The sequence below is a fragment of the Psittacula echo genome (assembly GCF_963264785.1).
Source record: "Psittacula echo genome assembly, chromosome: 2".
Classification (NCBI taxonomy): domain Eukaryota; kingdom Metazoa; phylum Chordata; class Aves; order Psittaciformes; family Psittacidae; genus Psittacula; species Psittacula echo.
The window spans coordinates 13,611,371-13,633,286 of NC_137737.1; the positions used below are offsets into that span (position 1 = coordinate 13,611,371).

General features: G+C 40.5%; 1 protein-coding gene across 1 annotated transcript in view; it reads left to right on the plus strand.

The window, feature by feature from the left end:
* The window catches only part of ITGA9 (integrin subunit alpha 9), a gene marked incomplete at both ends in the record, with an annotated part of 216,486 nt that overhangs the window by 172,813 nt on the left and 21,757 nt on the right, over positions 1-21,916 (plus strand). Inside the window, 5 exons of the mRNA XM_080610922.1 lie at positions 912-1,020; positions 5,384-5,491; positions 17,875-18,000; positions 18,803-18,922; positions 20,630-20,731. Coding sequence (XP_080467048.1) covers positions 912-1,020; positions 5,384-5,491; positions 17,875-18,000; positions 18,803-18,922; positions 20,630-20,731 — 565 coding nt within the window. The remainder of the gene's footprint in view (positions 1-911; positions 1,021-5,383; positions 5,492-17,874; positions 18,001-18,802; positions 18,923-20,629; positions 20,732-21,916) is intronic.

Consider the following 21,916-nt stretch of genomic DNA (forward strand, 5'->3'; position numbering starts at 1 on the left):
GGGATAAATCTGTCTCTTGCTGTTTCCCTGGCAATTTCTGGCATAGGAGGCAGGCAGGAAAGAAGGAAATGTACCTAAACAGGCTTAAAATCCTGTCACAAAAAACTCTGACCCAAAAGGACAAACTTGGAAGGAAGCAGAATTTTAAGCAGTCCCTCACCAAGGTTTGTCCTGAAACTAGCACCTTTTCAAATCAGTACAGCAGCCCCAGATTAAAAGGACTCACAAAGGATGCTTAAAGCACTCCTAGTCTTCTTCTGCAGGATTTCCAGGTACTGTTTGTGCTTCCAATCTTTTCTGATAAAGCCCTACTGCTTTTTACTTTGTGATAAGATGATAAGAGTAGTTGAGGAGACTTGGCCTGTGCCACTGTAGTTGAAAGCAAGTTATATCCCTCTCTACTCTTCCCTTTAACCATCTGTTAATCATAAAGGTAATGAAGCTCAGATAATTAATGAAGTGGGTTTTTCCTGCAGTGCTATATAAATAGTAGATAAAATTGGAATGTTACTTTAGTGGATATTCAACTGAAAGTATTCCTATTAGTAATGGTTTCTTTAGATTAACTTGTTAGTGCAATGATTTCCTGCATTGCACAAGCTATTGGACTCTCAGAAATCATCCATTTCAGGGGCCCTGGAGAAGAGGTTTTGTGATAGGAAAGGAGAAAAGGAGATAAAGTAATCAAAAGAAGTCTGCCTTGGTGGTGGGATGTTAACCTGGGTCAGTTGAGATGCTGTTTGTGTAGTCCAGTGTTGTCAAGAGAAAATTAAATCACAAATAATAAATTGTTAAATGCTCTCATAGAATTTCACAAGACCTGAAAGCAAGGGATGCAATTCAGCTTGCCACAAATGTATTTAATTTTGGTGACAAACACAGCTTACTAAATTTGTGTCTTGATCTTTCAGAGAAGTCTTCCCTACTTCATTTTTCTATGGTGATTCTGTGGAAGCGTCCAACTTTGTTCAGTTGGAAAACCACGAATGTCTTTTTCAGTCTCTCAACTTCACACTGCAGGTAAAACTGATCCTTATTTTGATTGCTTTCCTGCTTGACCGCTCTTTCTGGTTTTGTATATCTATCTCTTTTATTCTGAGTGATGTATGGTCCTTGGTGCAAGTTTCTGAATCACAGTATGCTGCCCAATGCATTGTTGATTGGCTGCCATAGGTACAGTGTGAAGGGATGGTGTGCTTTCTTATCTGAATGTATTATACCAAGAACTGCAAGTAGGGCATCTTACTTCTGCAGGAATGAAGATACTTCCATTTGTTTTTCTTTTACCTTTCATCATGCGCTCAGTAAAGAGCTCTGGTTACTCAAGTGCCACATCTTGGATGTAGTTGCAGGTTCAAAAGGGAGGAGTAATTATTTTTAGTAGCATGGTCATTGAGGAGTGGGCAGCTTTTATCCATGAGAACAAACATATACACATGCAAGGATTCAGACTTGCTATATGGCCCTGGTATGAAAATGTTTATAGCATTGCTGATAAGAGTACAGTACAGGGAAGAAACTGTGACACTAAAAAGACAAGTGTGTGAGGAGGTTCCATTAAATGTCTCATAGCATTGCAGTGTTATTCAAGTATTATCTATAGATTACATTTCACATGGCAATTAGATGAGTTCCTGATACGGCAAAGTATATGGATGGTTTATTGTAACAAACTCTTGTCATGCAGGCCAAAGGAACTTGTCTTGCTGCTGTGACTGTATCTATTACAAGCACTTTTTGACCGCTAGATGGAACTAGGGAATGATAAATCATGCTGAGGTGGTGGGAAATCATTTATTGTGAAAAATAGTCTTTCACCTTTTTTCCCCTTTCTGTTCTCCTAGGCATGAATGCCACTCAGCTCATAATGAATAACACATGTCTGCCTCCGTGGACAGACTGTGGTCCAGAGCAATTAAGCCCCCACTGTCATGCAGTGCCCTTAGCTATTTACTGAGAAGGAGTGAAAGCAGGATTTGAGGACATTAAAGCTTTTGTGAACCAGGCTATTAATTCTTCTGATTCTGATTTCATTCTTGTGGGTTTATAGGTCTTCCCTTCCCCCTCTCCCCCCCAGCCAGTTATTGGTTAAAACTAGATAAAGAACAGATGTTCTGGTGCTTTAACTAGATGGATATTTTCAATAAAACAAAGTGATAACAGGTAAAGGAGAAAGCATCTGTATATTGGCAGAGCCAGCATTTGTCCTGCTCCATCTCTTATCTTATGTTATTATTAACACACTTACAAGTTGCCCTATGAGTAATTTTTTTTTTCCCACATAGAAGTAGAAAACTGAACTGTAACAAGTCACAGATCTGCTCTCCAGTAATGCGGTAAACCTCATAACTGTGTGTGTCAAAGAGAAAGGGTAGAGTTTCATAATGGGCAAAGCATGGTTTGTATCACTGCTTGCTTAATTGTTTCTAATGATTTGCCTGCCATTTATTAAACTTCTCCAGATGGAGAAAAGTAATAGTTTCTTAACCAACAAAAAGAGATGATTTACAAAAATATGGAGCTTTATAGTGGGTTTTAAATGTGAAAACCTATACCATGTCCAATGTTAATAAGAAAACAGATCTATGCATCATTTTGGGGAGGGGGTAACAAGATGTGCAATGAAAATGCCTTTTCTGCATTAGCTCTGATATCTGATCTCAGCAAGATAATCAAGTGTTTTAAAATGCCTAACATGAGGCATTATGTTTATATTTCATGCAGAATTTATCATGCAGCATTTATCATGCTCCATTGTAGTCGGATTTCTCCCCCTGCTTGGAGCCTCAGGGTTTTTGCAAGGATTTGGCATTGTGAGCTGATTCTCTTTATCAGTCAGGCATTTCTTCAGATATAAACAGGGTTTGAAGAATGAAAACCTGTTGTGTTTAATATATGGACTTTACACAATTAACAACTGATTGCTACATCTTCTGGTTGATAAATATTCTAATGGGCCTATTTTTTTTAACTATATGCAGTTATATACGTATTGTTAAAAGCAACCAGGAAATATTTTCCTAATAAAAAAAAAAACATAGATAGACATGAAAAATTAATTTCATTGAAAGTTTTCCAGGGATTATTTCTTTGCGGCAAAACCCCATAGATTCTGGAGTTTTCATTTGATTCAGCGGTCGACTGGAAATTCCTTGAGTTTTTGTTGAAAATTTGTGGGACTTTGAATGAAAGCGAATGTTTTCCACTAAGAGTTTCATTTAACTGGAGACCCCAGAACTTGAATGGAAGTTGTTCACATGCATTTCCTGGCAACTCAGCAAACCCGCAGTCTGGTAGTCACGATCATCATTACTTTGGCTTCTGCTCCATGAGGAAAGCATATGCTGAATCTAATGCAGTGGTTACTAGATGAAAATGAGAATGTTAACTGAGACAGCAGCATTTCTCACGGTCTTACTGATGGTGCTACGAGGCACTCAGAGTGCTAGCAGTGTCTTTGTATATCAGGTAGAAGTGTCACTCTATTTGCATTGTTGACTGGTAATTATCCTGCAAAACTGCTTCTCACTGATGTATGAGTTGTGCTTAAAGACTCTTAGATAAGCTAAGCCTTTGCCTTCATTCTAATACTTACAAAAGAAGTGTTACACAGACTCACAGAATGGTTTGGGTTGGAAGGGATCTTAAATATCTTACTAAAAAGACATTGAACAAATTGATTTTTTTTTCAATTTTATACTCTCAGCTCTGTTTCTACAGTAGTTTCCCATTTGTATCCAGTCATATGTGTAATTTTTAGACTTTATTTTCATAGAATCATAGAATAGTTAGGGTTCGAAAGGACCTTAAGATCCTCAAGTTCCAACCCCCCTGCCATGGGCAGGGACACCTCACACTAAACCATGCCACCCAAGGGTCCAACGTAGCCTTGAACACCGCCAGGGATGGAGCATTCACAGCTTTCCTGGGCAACCCATTCCAGTGCCCCACCACCCTTACAGTAAAGAACCTCTTCCTTATATCCAATCCTTATATCCAATTTTAAGTTAAAACTTAAAACTTTAAGTTTTAACCTGTTACCCCTTGTCCTGTCACTACAGTCCCTAATGAAGAGTCCATCCCCAGCATCCGTGTAGGCCCCCTTCAGATACTGGAAAGCTGCTATGAGGTCTCCACGCAGCCTTCTCTTCTCCAGGCTGAACAGCCCAAACTTTCTCAGCCTGTCTCCATACGGGAGGTGCTCCAGTCCCCTGATCATCCTCGTGGCCTCCTCTGGACTTGTTCCAACAGTTCCATGTCCTTTTTATGTTGAGGACACCAGAACTGCACACAATACTCCAAGTGAGGTCTCACGAGAGCAGAGTAGAGAGGCAGGATCACCTCCTTTGACCTGCTGGTCACGCTCCTCTTGATGCAGCCCAGGATACGGTTGGCTTTCTGGGCTGTGAGCGCACACTGCAGCTGCCTCATGTTCATTTTCTCATCGACCAGCACCCCCAAGTCCTTCTCTGCAGGGCTGCTCTGAATCTCTTCTCTGCCCAACCTGTAGCTGTGCCTGGGATTGCTCCGACCCAGGTGTAGGACCTTGCACTTGTCATGGTTCAACTTCATAAGGTTGGCATCAGCCCACCTCACAAGCGTGTCGAGGTCCCTCTGGATGGCATCCCTTCCCTCTGGCGTATCAACCAAACCACACAGCTTGGTGTCATCGGCAAACTTGCTGAGGGCGCACTCAATCCCACTGTCCATGTCACCGACAAAGATGTTGAACAAGACCAGTCCCAACACTGATCCCCGAGGGACACCACTCGTTACTGGTTTCCAGGCGGACATCGAGCCATTGACCACAACTCTTTGCGTGCGGCCATCCAGCCAGTTCTTTATCCACCGAGTGGTCCACCCATCAAATTGATGTCTCTCTAATTTAGAGACAAGGATGTCGTGTGGGACAGTGTCAAATACTTTGCACAAGTCCAGGTAGATGACGTCAACTGCTCTGCCCCTGTCCATCATTTTCGTAACCCCATCATAGAAGGCCACCAAATTGGTCAGGCAGGATTTCCCCTTAGTGAAGCTCTGCTGGCTGTCACCAAGCACCTTGTTGGTTTTGATATGCCTTAGCATGCCTTCCAGGAGAATCTGCTCCAAGAGTTTGCCAGGCGCAGAGGTGAGACTGACTGGTCTGTAATTCCCCGGGTCATCCATTTTCCCCTTCTTGAAAATGGGGGTTATATTTCCCTTCTTCCAGTCATTGGGAACTTCACCTGACTGCCACGATTTTTCAAATATGATGGACAATGGCTTAGGAACTTCATTTGCCAGCAACTTCAGGACCCGCAGATGGATTTCATCAGGTCCCACGGACTTGTTTTTTCATCAGGTCCCATGGACTTGGATTTTATTTCTTTATTTTATCTTACAGGTTTACAATGCTGGGCCAAGCACTCTCCCTGGAGCTTTTCTTGACATTTCATTTCCAAACCGCCTCTCTGCCACTGGAGCCGAAATATTTCACGTTCAGCAGATGATGGTGAGTACACTATGATGTGTTCTGAGTCCAGAGAGCCACTGAGAGCTGACTGATGTCTGAAACAAAAGAAATACAGCAGAACTAGATGAATCAGTTGCTTTTTTAGGTAAGAAGAGGTTCTTCGTATCTGTGGCCAGGTCATCATAAATAGCTGAGCCCACCCAGCTATTGACTGCTGTCCCTCACCTAGGCCAAGCAGATGATTGTGTGTTCCTGGTTTCCTACGGTGCAGTGTAAATCTAGATCAGGCTAATCCTGAAGTAAATGTGGAGAACACTTCGCTGAGTCACACCTCCAAAGAGGATTGAGTTTTAATCAGCCCTCTCTGATTAAATGGTGTATGTAATATCAGCAGGATGTATTACTAAGGTGACTTGCATTCCCCATTTTATTCTGTGGTTATCTGCAAAAGCACTAGCTAGGCTTGAATACAGTATCAATATCTATTCTTTTTTATAGTCAGTGTTATAATCTGTTCTTTTCAAGTGTTCTTTTAACAAATGTAAGTAACAGAGTAAATTATTCTTTCAACACAATGTATTTCAAAAGGCAGTTTCATGTCAATTGCAAAGAAATAACAAACAGTGGTAAAGGAGACACATTCTTAGATTTCATTTCTAATATTTCTTTATTACTTTCAAAGCTTTTGTCAAACCACTAAAATCCCATCATTTATTCTGTGGTGGCCAAGAGAGGGAAACCTCACTACTGAGGAAAATCTATTGCTGAAATTCAGAGTAATGTGTTTTGTAAGATGGAACCAGCTCTTTGGGCTACTTGAAAAGAAGTATTATACTGTCTTTATTGAAAAAGAAAGTATAATTTATTTCTTTGAATATTTATATCTTTATATATATATACTTTATTTATACTTTATTACTTACTTTTCTAGCCTTTTGGCTGAAAAGTATTACCATCCTTTATATGCAAGTAACTGTGTCACTGAATCTGTTTAATCATAGATCCAATAAGACCTTTCTAAGCAGGCTTCCAAGATTTGTGCTATTGAAAGGTACTAGATAAACACACATATGGCTTACAGATAGGCACAAAAGACAGAATCACTGAGAAACAGATTTGGGATATTATATGAGGCACAAGTATTGTATAGACTGAGTAATTGTCCAACTAGACTGAATTAATTCTTCATCCTATGTCTCATTTCCCATGACATTGCATTTTAATGTTTTATTTAGTCCAGTTTTATATTACCTTCCCTTTGACACATTGCCTGTCAAAGGATTGTGACCTGTTTCCTTGTCCCTTTGTGGTCTCTGTGTGCTGTCTGTGTTCAGAGCAGCAGGATAGAGGTAGGAATCTCCTTAACAGATTTTGTCTCAAAACTCAGGCCGTCTACCTTAGGGAGTGATAAATCCCTTCTGGGCATTCGTTATTTCTCTCTGTTGAGTATTCTGGAAGTCTGGGCAAATTGTCTTAGACAAGACACCAGTTTTGCACTCTTGAATTAGCTGAGGTGTACACTACCCACCAAGCGGGCAAGGACAAAATCTCCAGGCATAGTTTGTAATCATTTCCACCCAGAACCCTAAGTTACAGTGATAAGGATGTGATGGACTATATGGTATTGAATAGCTGTTAGAAAAACAAGGCAAAATCCTTAATCTTGCACTTAACTTGTTTTTCCATTGCTGTTGTACCTCTGATGGCTTATTTAAAGAAGGTCAAGCTGTGTGGTGTGGTGCTGGGCACTGTGCTAATAAATACTTGCAAGGTTTGTATCCCTTTTCCCCAACAACAGGTTGCACTTTCCCCCACATTATTTGATGTCTTTCTTCTACTTTGTAGTTTGTCTTTGTGGAAATGTCAAACTGCTGTTGTGAGACCTATTTGCACTACAGGCTGAAGAGTGGTAGTAAGCAAGTATGGTTTTATGAGATGTCTGATGATACATTGGCATAACCTGGGTCATTTCAACCCCTGAGTTTGGGTACGTGGTCAGTAGAAATCTAGTATGTGACTTTCTGAGCACCCCTGACATTAATAAATGTTATCCAAGCAAATCTTGTCTGGGATAGTGGTTATCCCTGCTTTACAGATAAATAGTAGAAACACCAAATGATTTGCCTGAAGTCATACAGGAAATTCGTGTCAGAGGCAGGCACTGAACCCATGTCTCCCAATTCTCACTATTGTAAGAGGAAAGGCATCCTACTCTCTTTCCTCCTCCCTCTCTCCCACTGAGTTTTTATTGACTGAAAAGGGAACTAAAATCATGGAGCTTTTAATCTCTTTACAGACCAAATATGCTTAAACACGCAAACAAAAAAATACCCTGAAAGCAGCAGGTTGGAATGAACTTTGGAAAATGGGTTAGAACAGCTGTTTTACAAGAGCTTTTTTGCAAGCATAGTCATTAAATGATTCAAGCTTTTGCTTATTTTGAACTTCCCAGAATCTAGACTGCAATTAAGGTGATAGTATCCTTTCAGACAGTTTGGGTGTATTTGTCATTAATTACACTTTTATACCTATAATCCAGCCATTCGAGGTGTCAGCATTGCTGGACCTGTCAGAATAGCTGTCATTAAAACAAAGGATTAGGAATGGTCATTATCTGTAGCTGAAACTGTTGATCCAGCATTTGGGATTTGATTACATCATGGTTATGGCTTTTTAAATCTAATAATTGTTTTGCCACTTCTCTGATGTACAGTACAGCAGTGAAACTTACGGAGATGAAAATGCATAGTAAAAGCACTGGAGTTTGTCTCTCTCATACACACACACCAAACAACATAGTGCCAGGAGCTAATTCCTTCATATTGTGTTGACTGATCTAGTCTTTCAGGCACAGAAAGTAATGAGAGTCACATATGGCCCACTGGAATGGTCTGTATCTCTGGGAGGTGCTAACAGGAGTTATTATCTTGCTGCTCTTAGATGAAATGACAGCCCTCATGCTTCCTCTGTTCCTGCTGCTCTACACTTTTGGCTTTATTGCAGAAACTGCTTCAAGATTTTCTTCCAGAGAAATTCAGGTCACAGAGATGTTTTGACATGTGGAGTTCTGCCTTGGAGATGTTCATACACTTTTCAAGGGGTCTTGGGAGTTTCTGCAGCACTTCCCCCAACAAAGCTCCTAATATATAAGGGATATTTGATATTACAGAGTAGATACTCAAATTCTGCAGTGTTAAATTATTATTGTGGAGGCAGATAAGACAAATTAATACTCATTTGTTTTTATGTATTTTTGTATTTGCTTTCTTGCAGAGGTTTCAAGCCAGGTTAAAAGCGTAATAAATGAAATAGCTTGTTGGTAAAAGTGTTGTGATAGGAACGGTATAGGCGATGACACAGAAGAGCTTCACCCAAACAACGGCTCTTCAAGCCATTGATTATCTCTTCTTCCACAAAGGAAAACAGTGCTCATTATACTTGTGTGCGTGTTAGTTTTCAGCTGAAAGATTAGTAATTTCCTTTGGGTATCCAGCTAATTTGCAGGGCAAGGGAAGCGCTATTTGACTTGCCAGCCAAGGAGCTGCTTTCCAGGGCATCCAAAAAGATTTTCACAATGGGAGTTCCTACAAAATTAACCAGGGTATTTCCTGAAGCTGTTGATAAATTAGCAATGTGTCCAGGATTGCTCTGATGATGGCATTATGGAACCGGATCTGATTGTTGCCTTCCTATTTGTTTTATTTCCAGCAAAGGTAAACACAATTATGAGGAACGAGGGATTAACAGTTGGAAACCAAGTTTATCTGTTTGAACTGAAATCCAACTGCAGTGCAAGCAGATGATCCTCACCCCTCCTCTGGAGGGACCAAGCTCTGCTTGGCTGCCAAGCTGTTTAGATGCCAGTCAGACAGTTGTCACCAGAATCAAAGATGCGCGGTGTTAACCCAGAGCAAGTCCCGTATACATCTGTGGTGTTATGGAAAGAACTATGGCTTCTTCTATTGCATTGTGCAGGCCAGCAAGTGTGTTTAGGTGAATCAGTACTGAAGATATAAAGAACTGTATGTCATCGTTGCTAATAATCTTGTTAGAAAGAGAGATGACCATGTTGCAAGACAGTCTCTTCAAAGAGTTTGCAGTCTAGGAAATGAAATAAAAGGGCATTTGGAGGAAAGAAGGAGAATGAAAGAAATACTGTCTTCAATTTTCTGATGAGAAACTCCCTCCATGCATGTAACTTTGTATTTAAGTGTAGTAATTGCTAGCTTAGTAATTGCTAGCAAGAGAATATTTTTAAATTACTGTGTTCTCTTACTGTAGTAATTAATGGAGAGAGGCATAAAAACAACTCTGGAGAGGCTCTAGCCAGTATTGTATTGTCTCCACTGACAATACAAAAGCCATCTTAGTCTTTCTGGGTTTCCCTAGGCATCTAAGCTTAGGTTTTGAGAACTATCTCCAGAGACTGAAAAATGGGTTGAATCTCAGTCTTGTGAATCCTGCTCCCTTTAACCTTGAGTGTGCCAGTTAGCTGAAGCCCCTAGTTGCTGGCCCAGCATTCCCATCACTTTTTGGTTAGTGAGTAAAAGAAAAATCCTTATGTTGGAAGGACAAACAGAAGTCATCCAGTTGTACTACTATACTTGGCATATTCACACTTCTTTTTTCTCTGTCTGCTTGGGGAGACCTATTTTGTGCCTTTATGAAACCTGGGTATCAGTAAGATTAGAAACAAAGAAAAGCTGAACTGGAAACAAAATTAGCAGCACAGAGGAGTTGAAGACAACCCCTTTTCCAAGTTGCCTTTTAAGTTAATAGCTGCCTGAGCGTGGGACTGTAGAAAAGCCTGTCAGGTTCAATAAGGAAAACCGTTGAAATAAACATTATTCTCTTCCTGTGAATGTTGAAACAGAGAGAAGTAGAATGGAGTCAGTCCCAGAGCCACAAGTCTTTCCTGACTGATGACAGGTTACATTTTTAAGGCCAGTTTTGTGTAGCACTCATGTCATTTTTCTTCCTGACATTCGCACAGTAATGTCTGTAAGGAAGATGTTAAGGGGAAGAGTTAAAGATTGCTGTCTTTTTCCGTACAAGGTCTCAGGCTGCTTAAGGTTTTTCTTCACTGCTATAATGAAAAAGAAATCTTGGCAATTTTAAAATCTTAAATGTAATTTCTGTTTATTATCTGTAGGTTGCTATGCCTGAATGTAAGGATTTGATTCTTTGGCTACTGCACCGCTAATGTTTAAAAGCATAAGCAGAGGAGGACACTCTAAAGTGCTAGTAGTGCGTGAGAGCTCCTTGAAGTATATGTTGAGATTGTCAGGCTCACTATTGCTCCCTCCATGTACAGAGGCAAACCTATATATCATTATCATTACACAGAAAACCCCTTGTTTGTTGCCAACCAGTTCAATATTGTTTCATTTCTGTCTTTTGAAATCTCAGGTCTTGGCTCTGAAAACATATATCCACAGTCCCAGCATGTGAAGATGATATTTGCTGATAGTATTTGAAGTAGCAAAATTTTTTCCTAGTAGCAATTTAGGCTGCTGCTGGTTGCCACCATTGATACAAGGATTGTATAGGAGCATTTTAGACTTAGAGCAAGATTTATTTTAGCCCTTTGTATTAGTCATCCCACCATGTATTCTCTCCATTTCAGTGATGGCTATACACACATGCACACTTTGGCAACATATTTAAAGGTATGGCTAGACTGCTGGAGGAAATTATTCATTCCAGGGAGCATATTGTACGGAAACTTGCTGATCTGCCTGCCATGTTCACTTGAATTGCTTCTCTAAATGACTGTTATTTTGCTTAGGCAGTTGGAGGTGCTGGAGGTGTCTAGAGCATCTCGGTGATAGCAACTGAGCCCCACACTTTGCCTGAGAGCCCTGTCACTTGCAGGTGACACTGGTGCATCTACCTACTCCTAGGGTGGCTTTGAGGGGAGGCAGGAACATACACCGTTGTCCAGCATGGCACAGTCATCTCTAGACATGGAAAGCAGGACCCCAAAGCAGCTCATAAAAAGCTCTTGTAAACATCTTTCTAACGTCAGCATGATAAACTGAGGCATTTTCTGTGAAGAGAAACTTAGTTGCTGTTAAAGTTTTCATTGTTATACAGGAAAGGGTGCTTGGCCATAAAATTACGGACTTTCCTGAGCTGGGACCTTAAAATGAATCTGAAGTGGAAAAAAATCATGGCACTTCTGCTTTACAGGAGCCATCTGAATGACTATACAAAAGCTGTGCCTTGCTCAGAGTTCGATGCACTACAGTGTTTCAAAATAATCCTTTCATGCATTGATGGATATTGCCTTGAGGATACAGCAAAACTGCTTAACATGGCAGAAAGTTTTCTGTGACTTCTTAGTTTGGATTTTTAGGTGAAACCAGATTAGAACAAATTTTCTTACGTATTCTACTCATTTTGACCAACATGGGCTTATTTGTGTTTTATGCACCATAGAAAAGGCTGTAGAAGGGGATGTGCTTGAGGCAGGTAGGACCTAGCTGAAGGAGCACTGAACACCAAGTGATCTCAGGGGTTTTTTTATATACAGGCATACCTTGAGATCTCATTTGTTGATTAAGCATTTCACAGTTCATCATAGAGGAAATGCACCAGTCAGCAGCTCTCTCTTGGATTTCACCTGTTAAGGGCTGATATATAAGGAGCCCATGAATGTTCAGAGGTAAACCGGTTTCCATGTGTGGTGGTTTTCATTCATCCATAGGCGTGAACCTTGTGTGGACCTCGCAGTTAAATCGTACAAGTTGTCAGTCTTCTCACTGTGTACATGTGGCAGTGCCCTCTGTCTAGGAAAGCAGCTGCTGTCTTGTAAGTCAGAAACTTGAAATCAGAATATCTTTACTTTTCTTACTAATCTGGTAGGCAGCTCTAGTTCTTGAGAGTAGTACTCCCGGGGATTGCTGCCAAGTATGTGCAAAGTGGTGGCAGGGCTCAGACCAGGCAAATGTTTCAGGATTAAGTTGATCAATCCTGGTTAACAGGTTATTTAATTAAACATCAGGGTTAAGTGCATCAGAAAAAACATCTACAGGCCTTGCAATCAGGTTAGCACAGATTTATGCCAAACATGCATCTGGTGTTCTCCTTTTGGCTGGAGGAGCAGAAGCTACAGTGGGGTTCTCCTCTCTGCTGATTTCATGCTTTAGCAACTCCACTCCGCTGTTCAAATGGCTTCTCCTCCTGGCCATGTAAGTTTACCTATTGGAACTGTGGAGTACTAGTTTTCCTTACCAGCATTGCTAATTTTAGTCAGAATCTTTCAAGGGTTGTGTAAAAGGAGTTAATTTCAAACATTCTTTTCTGTTGTTTCAGTGGCTCTTAAATTTATTGCCAAAATCAACAAAACTGCTCTGATTCAAACATGTTTCATTATCTGTGAATATTAAACATTTTTGGCATATGGAGCAAGTACTCGGATAACATATTTACATAACTTATTTGTCTACTGTTGAAAGTCTGACCTTGTCTGGAATTTCTTGTCAGTACCTACCCTTTTTCCCTTGGTGTGACATGTTAGATTAACCATGCCTATCAATTCATGTCTATACACCCACTAGCGGGTGAATCAGTATCTTTGAATCAGGCCACACATACACATTTTTTCCCCAATATTAGCATGAATGGGTTATGGTTAGCAACAAAGACAAACAAAAGTGCATCTGTTATTTATTATCCAGTTTGCAAACTCGAACCACTGATCAGGCATGAGTACATAAATAAAACAGAAGAGAAAAGGGAAATATGTAAAAACTATCTGGCAGCAATCTGAAGACGAGTACAACTGAAGTGTCCTTTGGAGCCAGCATGCCCCAGGGCTGAGAGAAAGGCATCCATTTCAGAGCTGAACAATGCTAACAATTTTGTGGAATGACTGACCTGTGTTCAGACCTCGAGCGTGTTTCCTGCAGCTAAAATTGCTGTTCCAAACATCTTGTGTTTCATGACATCTTCCCTGAGCTTGCTCCCACACTTTTTCCATGATCAAGCATGGGTTTGGTTCCATCACAGGCACTCACAGCTGGATTCCACCTTCACACTTGCTCTGTGTCATCTTAATTCTGCTGGCTCCCAAGCCCTCACTAATAACTGGTGATGATTTAGCTCAAGACAGGAATCAAGCTTACTGGAACAGCCTGGAAACTTTAAGTTTTAATACCGTAATGAATTGTTCTGCATTAGTGGGTGTCTAGTGTTATCTATAAGGAATGAGCTGGAGAAACATGTTAGCTTACCTGTTTATCTTGTAAAATGCCAATCATTAAATATGGAATTAGCCTTTGGCTTCTTGTATACAGCAGTGCAGCATGGAGACTGTACTTAGTGCTTTGTTGGAAGCAACAGCTAGTTTCCTCTTGTTTTTCAGTCTCATTCTTCCAAGGCACCCCTATCACATGCAAATATTTTACCTCATGCACATGAAAATATTTTACCTCATGGCAGCTGCTAGTTTCCACTTCCATGTGCTTGGTCCTAAGCTGACCTTCCCAGTCCCCTGTTTGGAAATTGTGTTTCATTTCCCTCTCCCAGGTTAACATCTTGTACTGTAAATAGGGCTCTGAAGAAACAAAGGTTCTTGCCTTTGATGCGTGTTAAGCGGGTTGAGGGTTAGTCCAGAAGGAGCCACTGGCTTTTGGTCCACCTGTGACATTTACGTTGCAGGTAGCATGGCCTGAACCCTTAAAACGTTTGCTAACATTGCGTAACAATTTCTTAAAGGCTGCAAAGTCTTGCTAGAAATTGCCACCTTCTGAGACTAAGTGTAGGTGAGCAGAAAGGATGTTCCAAGTGCTCTGAAGGTGGGGACAGCTGATAGTAGGAAAGGCATGTGTTGAGGCAGCAAATATATATGTGTATATATAGTTTTATTTATATATAATGTATTGTGTATATATGTGTATATATATAATTGTATTTATATATGAAATATATATATGTATGAAATAAATGTGCTATTTCTCCTAGAAACTCCAAACCTCCTAAACCCATACTGGCCAGGATTAGAAGTGTTTCATCCACAGCTCTGGGTTATTCTCTTATTCCCGGGGGCACGTGTGATGATTGTCCCCCTTGCAGTGGTACCACCTTGTTGGAGTGCCAAGCGAAGCCCAAGGATTCTCATAAATCCCTACAGAGAGGATGTTTCCTGGGTACAGAATAAATCCAACATGCTATTCCCATACATCCCTGTTAAATATCCTGCATTTTTTTTAGGATGTAATATGTGTGGAGTGCACATGATAGGATTTACATCCAACTGTTTCACTCTGAAATGTCCTCCTTCCACTTTTTCTTGAGGGTGATATAATCTGATATGATTAAAAATCACTGCTACTTTATGGGTTTGCCGCTACCCTGCAAGACATTTCAAATATTCAGAGTCCACTGAAGTCATCTTATGCGAATTTCTTCCTTGTTGCAGATACAGCATTTTTAAAGCATGAAGTAATACACATGCTTTCTCCAGTGGTTACATCTTGTCTCTGAGAAGCTTAGTGGTTTGTGCTGACGACAAGTAGTTGGCAGAGTGACCCATTGTATAGGCTGTCCTATTTAATCATTATCCCTCAGGCATGTTTATGAGCTATTTAAGGGGACAACAATTTCCAGTAAATTAACAGAGCAAGATACTAGCTTGTCTCTGAGCATGTGGCCATTTATAGGTAGGGAAGGCAGCGTAAGGGATATTCTGCTTTTCTGCATGATAATAGATTAGTCATGCTATTCCCCTTTGCAGAGTTATAGTGACCTTTAGAGGCCTGTTATGCAGGGCGCTATTTACAATCTGTGTAGTACAAATACTTTGGCTTATGTCTCTTTGCGTTTATGCATGTTGCATGTATATGCACGTGTTAAATACGATAGGAGAATGTTCATGGGTGAGTAGTGATTTTTCAGTCCCTTAGATTTGGGATGTACAGATAAAACTCTAAAAGTTGGTGATTTTTAAATGTCACAGAGATTCATTCAGTCTCAGCTTAATGTAAGCAGGAGCTTTGTGCTAAGATTTTATTTAGCAGATTGATTTCCTAGAGGTGAATTTTTCATTGAAAGGTGAAGTTCATGAAAAGTTACCATTGTTTTGTCTAACTGACTGAACCTTCCCTTTACGCATGTAAAAAATGAGGAAAATAAAAGATGATGTGAAATATAAGTATCTGACAATCATCCTAACAAAATAATCAGGAAAACAAAGTCAGCTGTGGCCTGTCCTTTGTAAAGGCTGCATTTCCTTCTACTTCAGCATGATCCACCCATTTCAAAGTTTTTTGTTACTTTTTTCCTAGTTCAGTAAGCATGTGCTTATTGATCACAGATGAATACGACCTAATTCCTGCCTGGTGGAATTCCCCAGATTCTGCAGGCCAAGTAGCAGTGTCTGCTGCCTCCTAGGAAGTGGCATCTGCTTTTGGCTGCTAAAACAGGCTCTAGGTGACCTGCTGGTAAATTCATAGACAGAAGGTGCTCAGTCCTCACACATGTCCCTCCTAAGATGGGCCAAGACATTGAATTTAGGAGCCACCTTATAGAATCATAGAATAGTTTAGCTGGGAAGGGACCTTCAAGGGTCATCTAGTCTGCCCTCCTGCAATGAGCAGGGACATCTTCATCTAGATCAGGGTCTATGCAGGACTGCTGTATAGTTGGCAGAGAGGAAAGGGTATTTCTGAGTTCAGGCTTAGTCCTCTGAAGGTGCCTTTCTCTGTTTTAAAAAGGATGAGATGTAGCCAAGCTCCAGTTTAAGAAAAGGTAATAATTTAGAGAAGAAAGGAGCAGATTTATGTTGCTTAATGCCAGATAATTCCTTTTAGTCTTGGGATATGGTTCTGCTTTGGTTTGTTCTTACACTGTATTTGTACAGGATGGAGAGCAGGACTATTTGGAGAATATGCCAAAAGCTGGGATAGTGCAGAACCTCATACTCTCCTTTCTGTATCTCTTGCATGAATCTAATGACATCTGTCCAAGTGTCTGGTAAATCAACCTTTCAAGAAAATCAAGTATTGAATAGATCTGACTCTTTGCTGTTCTTGATTTAACATAAACCTTTTGGTTGATCTGGATCTAACTCCTATGTGAAAGTTCAAAGAAAATAATTCCCGTGGGCTTTGTTAATTTCTTACCTAGAATAAATAATAATACTCATTCCAGGCAACCTGGACAAATGGAGAACATCATAGTCTCAATTTTCAGTTGATCCCAAGGAGACTGTTAGCTGTGGGTAGCTACCTGTGCCTGTTTATGTTGAGTTTGTATGAGCAGATTTTGTAAAGATAGATTATGAATAGATACTTCAAAGAACAGATTATGAAGAGCTTGTGGGCCAGTGAAGCAGAAAAGGTATATCCTACCAAGAGACATAGACATCACTTGCCTGGAAAAAAGTATTTAAAATCTAGATGGGCCTTTGTTTTTTGTTTCTTTTTTGGCAATACTTGGTTAACTCAGCTATAAACTGTTTAATGCAGAATCAGATTCAGAGCATGCAGCAATTTCATATCTGTAACAGCTTTTGTTCTCCTTCTTTCAAGGACTTATGATTTGAATAAGGTACAAGTTTTCATCCTCTCAGAGTATTGGATGTGAGGAGGTCAACAGCAGGATATGTAGGACTATTGCGTGGTGGTCTGAGGGATAATCTCTCCCCCACTCTCACAGGTTTTAAGGATAGCAGCAGGACAAATTTGCTCATACTTCATTGTTAGAGTTAATTTGTATTAAATTCTGATAGATTTTCTTCAGTGAATATCCATCAGCTGCAAAAAGTGAGAAGGGATTTCTACTGCAAGGTTTTCTTGACTGAAAATCATTTTGCCAAAACTTGGGATATTTCACTTGTTTCAAGCATCTACTTTTCTGGACAAGTGAATAAGCTGATGATACAAAAAGTTTATTTTTGTACTGTTTATGCTGAATGTAGAAGAACAGTTTTGGTGTCCAGGATTGTGCATTTACACAAAGATTTCATTTATCTCATTAGTTCTGATATAAGCTGTGAAACAGCCAAGTTGGCCAAAGCAACAGGTAATACAGTTACAGAAAAGGTAATGGATTAACATTGTTGACTTAAGATGCTATGCAGTGATTTATATATTTTCCTGAGATTTTTCTCATCTGTTGTTATCTTCACAAATGTAGAACACAGACAGCTACATGTGAGCTAGATTTAGATATGTTCATATCCTATCCAGTCAAGAGAGACTAGTGTTTCCAGAGCATGGTTTGTATGTTTTACTTTAGATATTTTCTTTATGATTATTTGACTCTCAAAGTGTTTATTTCTTTCTTTTTCACTATTAATGGAAGTCCAGACATTCAGATCAGATCTAAGTGTTTTTTTATTGACATGCTAATCCCATCTTGTTGTGACATTGAGTTGGATTCAGAGTAATAATTATGACTTATAATTGTGCTTGCAGGTTGGTCATGACAAAGGAAGCTGTTCTTTTCGCAGAAACCCCAGCCCATGCATTGTTCCTCAAGAGAATGAAAACATTTTCCACACGATATTTGCTTTTTTCACAAAGTCTGGCAGAAAAGTATTGGTAAGAAAGTCTACTTATGGTAAAGTTGAACATACAGTATAGTATATCTTACAAAAGATTTTGCATGGTTTAACAAGAACTCAAGTGGATAGTTCATCATAGAGCAACTGTTTGGTGCATGTGTACCAATACTCATCACATGCTGTGGGGACATTTAGTGATTTAGTTATTTAGTGAGGCACTGGCACAGGGTGCCCAGAGAAGCTGTGGCTGCCCCGTCCCTGGCAGCGTTCAAGGCCAGGTTGGACGAGGCTTGGAGCAACCTGCTCTAGTGGAAGGTGTCCCTGCCCGTGGCAGGGGGTTGGAACAAGATGAGCTTTGAGGTCCCTTCCAACACAAACCAGTCTGGGATTCTATGATTTTAATTATCTTATTTTTAAAGAGAAATAGGAAGTTTCAGGAAGCACAGTGGGGATGGAGTTACTTGACATGGCAGCAGGCACCTGGTGACCAGAGCCCTTGCTCTCATTGCCATAGGCATATGGGGCAGCAGGGCCCTGCACCATGCTTTGTGCCTGACCCATGCAGCGGGCTGATGTGCAGCAGTGGCCCTACTCCTCCCAGCCTTGGGCACTCACCTGGCTCAGCAGCTCTGTACAGGGCTGGATTTTACTTGGCTTGCTGTTATGCAGGTCTCTGATCTAGCTGCCTTCAGGTCTTGAAAGTTGCTGCTATTTCAGTGCAGAAGTGCTGTATTCTAGCAGTTTACTCTGTAGCTTAGTCAGCTGGTGTGTTTGCTGTCACAGTTTGTCACTGAATTTTTTCCTCCTTTGCCTAACAGCTTTTTCCATATTTCCTGTAGGACTGTGAAAGACCAGGCAGGTCCTGCTTAATTATACGCTGCAACTTAAGTTCACTAGCCAAAGCAGAGTCCTGTGATATAAGTATCTATACACTGCTGAATACAGAGATACTGAAGAAGGTACGTGCTTCCTTTGTAGTTTGTCTTGAATACCAATTTCTGTATGCTTATGTGCACCAATGGACTCAAAACTTGCATTCCTTGCTCTCTTTACTAGTGTGTTAAAAAAACACATCATGGTGTCAAAGAAAACAGATCTATTTATCAACAGCATGTATGGAGGTGTTAATCCTAGTTATTCCCCTTTACCCATTAAGCCAGAAATAAATTAAGTTCAGAAATTTATACATTGAGAAACAACAAATGAGGCCTCTAATTGTATGTGTGGTGTTAAGGCTAGAGACTTCTGAAAGTTGAATTGATTTCAGAAAGTTTTCATTCTGCAAAGTGAAATTAGAGTAAGTGCATGTAAACTGTGACCAACTATCTATCATTCCTTCCATGTAAACAGAGACGTGGCAGGTTTTTGTAATTTTTTACTTCAAATGATTATTATTCAAAGAAGATGCATCATGACCGTATTAATGCTGAGCTTGACATTTGTGACAAGAAACAAATGGTTGCAAGTTATTTCCTGTGTTCTCTGACGCCGCTGAATGAGACAGCAAACCTTTTAAATTTCTAGTGATTTATTATGTTTTGCCCTGTTTTCCTTTACTTACAGAAATGCTGACTGTGTAATTGTGGCAAGATGCCGTAAGGTTATGAGGGTACAAGGTAATCAGAGGAGAAAGCTGAGAACAGGAGCCTACTAAAATAAACCTGTCTTTGATAGCTGCTAGATTACAAGCATTGTAAACAGCTCTTACTAGGAAGCAGTTCCTAAAGCAGTGGATAGCCCTGAGCTTTTCCACCTGAACCCAACCACTCTGCTAATGTTTGTTCCTAGTTAAAAACAGGAAATACAGGCAAGGCCAGAAGTTTGGGGTATTTGTTTACATGCTGATGGAAATGCTGAAATATGTAAGCAAGTAACTGAGTGCACACAAAATGTGCTTCTGGGAAATTCAGTCCTAGGAATAGCCAGGCTTCATCCCATCTAGTGGGTCCTTTTCAAGATGACCATTAGCAACACTCCTTTAAAACACATACAGTGCTTACACATGCCTTTGGGTCAGTATCCGCAATACATGCCATTTGCTTGCTTAGGACATATCCTCCCCAGGCTGAACAGCATACAAACAACTAACCTATGAGCTGGAATGGCCGCTTATTGGAATATGCCTGTTAAACTGTACTGTGCAAAATATAGGGGGAATATGTATTAATAAGGGGAGGTGTATGCTCAATATTTAAGGTATTTACAGTGCACAGCTGCAAATAATTTAGAGTTTATCCCAGGTTTCATTTAACTTTTTTCTGTTCCTTCTAAAAACAAATAGGAACTTCTCTTCGATAGTGGGTATTGAGACTGCCTTTGTTGACTGGCAATGGTCTGCCTTTTGCTTTTGCAGTAAATGTGGGAAATGTTAACAGGCCGCATGGAAATGATGTGTTTCAAGCCCAGCATACCTGATTTTGTTTTAATCTGAGATATGTGCTCTGTTTTGTCTGTTCTAAGCACAAGGTATATATTTTTAAAACCACAGTTTTAACCAGATTAGTGCTTAATTGTCAACCCAGCCTTCTCTAAGCATTGTCTAGATATTTTTATTACACTGGAAAATGATTGATGCTTTTGTTTTGGGGGGTGGTGGGGAGTGTTGGTGCCTTTTTGTTGCTGTTGTTATCTCCTCAAATCCAATTCTTCCTCTTTTTACTTCTCAGGACAGTTCATCAGTCATCCAGTTTGTCACAAGGGCAAGGGTGCTGGTGGACCCTGACCTCAGAGTTGTGGAGATACCCAGTGGGAGCCCAGAAGAAAAACCAGTAAGTAAATCATAGGATCAGCCAGGTTAGAAAAGTCCTTTAAGATCATCAAGTCCAACTGTTCCCCCAGCACTGCCAAGGCCACCGCTAAACCATGTCACTAAGGGCCTTGTCCACATGGGTTTTCAACACTTCCAGGGACGGTGATTCCACCACTGCCCTGGGCAGCCTGTTCCAGTGCTTCTTAATATTCAGTCTAAATCTCTCTTGGTGCACCTTGAGGCCTTTTCCTATTGTCCAATCACTTGTTCCTTGGGAGCAGAGACCAGCCACCTCCTGGCTCCATCCTCCTGTCAGGCAGTTGTAGAGAGTGACAAAGTCCCCCCTGAGTCTTCTCTTCTCCAGACTAAACCCCCTTCAGGTCCCTCAGCTGTTCCTCATCACACTTGTGCTTCAGATCCTGCACCAGCTCCATCGCCCTTCTCTGGACCCACTGAATAAACCTGAAGAGAAAGGTTTCCTGATCCCAGTGGGCTGGAGATCATTGAAAGCTCTACACAAACTGGAATGTGTGGCTGGGCTTTGGCTGGGCTTAGCCCATGAGAGTGCCCAGACTTTGTCTGGCTAGACTAGCAGTAATGTGAACTGTACTTGTGTGGTTTTGTCCCCTGTGATAACCATGCCATTGCAGTGAATGATGTTCTCTGGAGCAGAAGGATCTGTGTCGTGCTAGTCAAAATTGTAATACCCTTGGGGTACTTGTGCCAAAATTAGGTTTAGCTTCCTGTTCTAAGGTTAACATCTGCTTTAATCTAATTCAGATTTTTCTTTAAAATCTAGCAGAGACTTGAAACCTCAGAAAAGTCTTTTCGGGTGTGCCAGTGTGAAATATTTAGAAGTGTTAATGATATCTGGGGAGCTGTAAAAATGGGCAAGGGGGTCTAAATTGTCAAATTCGTTTAACTATTCCATTGTGCTGAGCTGGCAGAATTTATGTATGACCTGGTACTGCATTTTGTAGTGATCTACGTGTGATTGAATTTTGAAGGGGAAATATTAAAGTTCAAGGCAAATTCACTACATAGTTTTGGCTGTAAGCAGAACTGTACAGGGCCACTAGAGAAGGAGGAGTTTTCCTACTTTGCTTTGGTTTCCTACTACCAAGCTGCCTCATACACATGAAAATTGAACAGGCGGCCACATGGAAATCAGCTTTCTTTTTGCCTGATGAGATTTTGAAGTTTA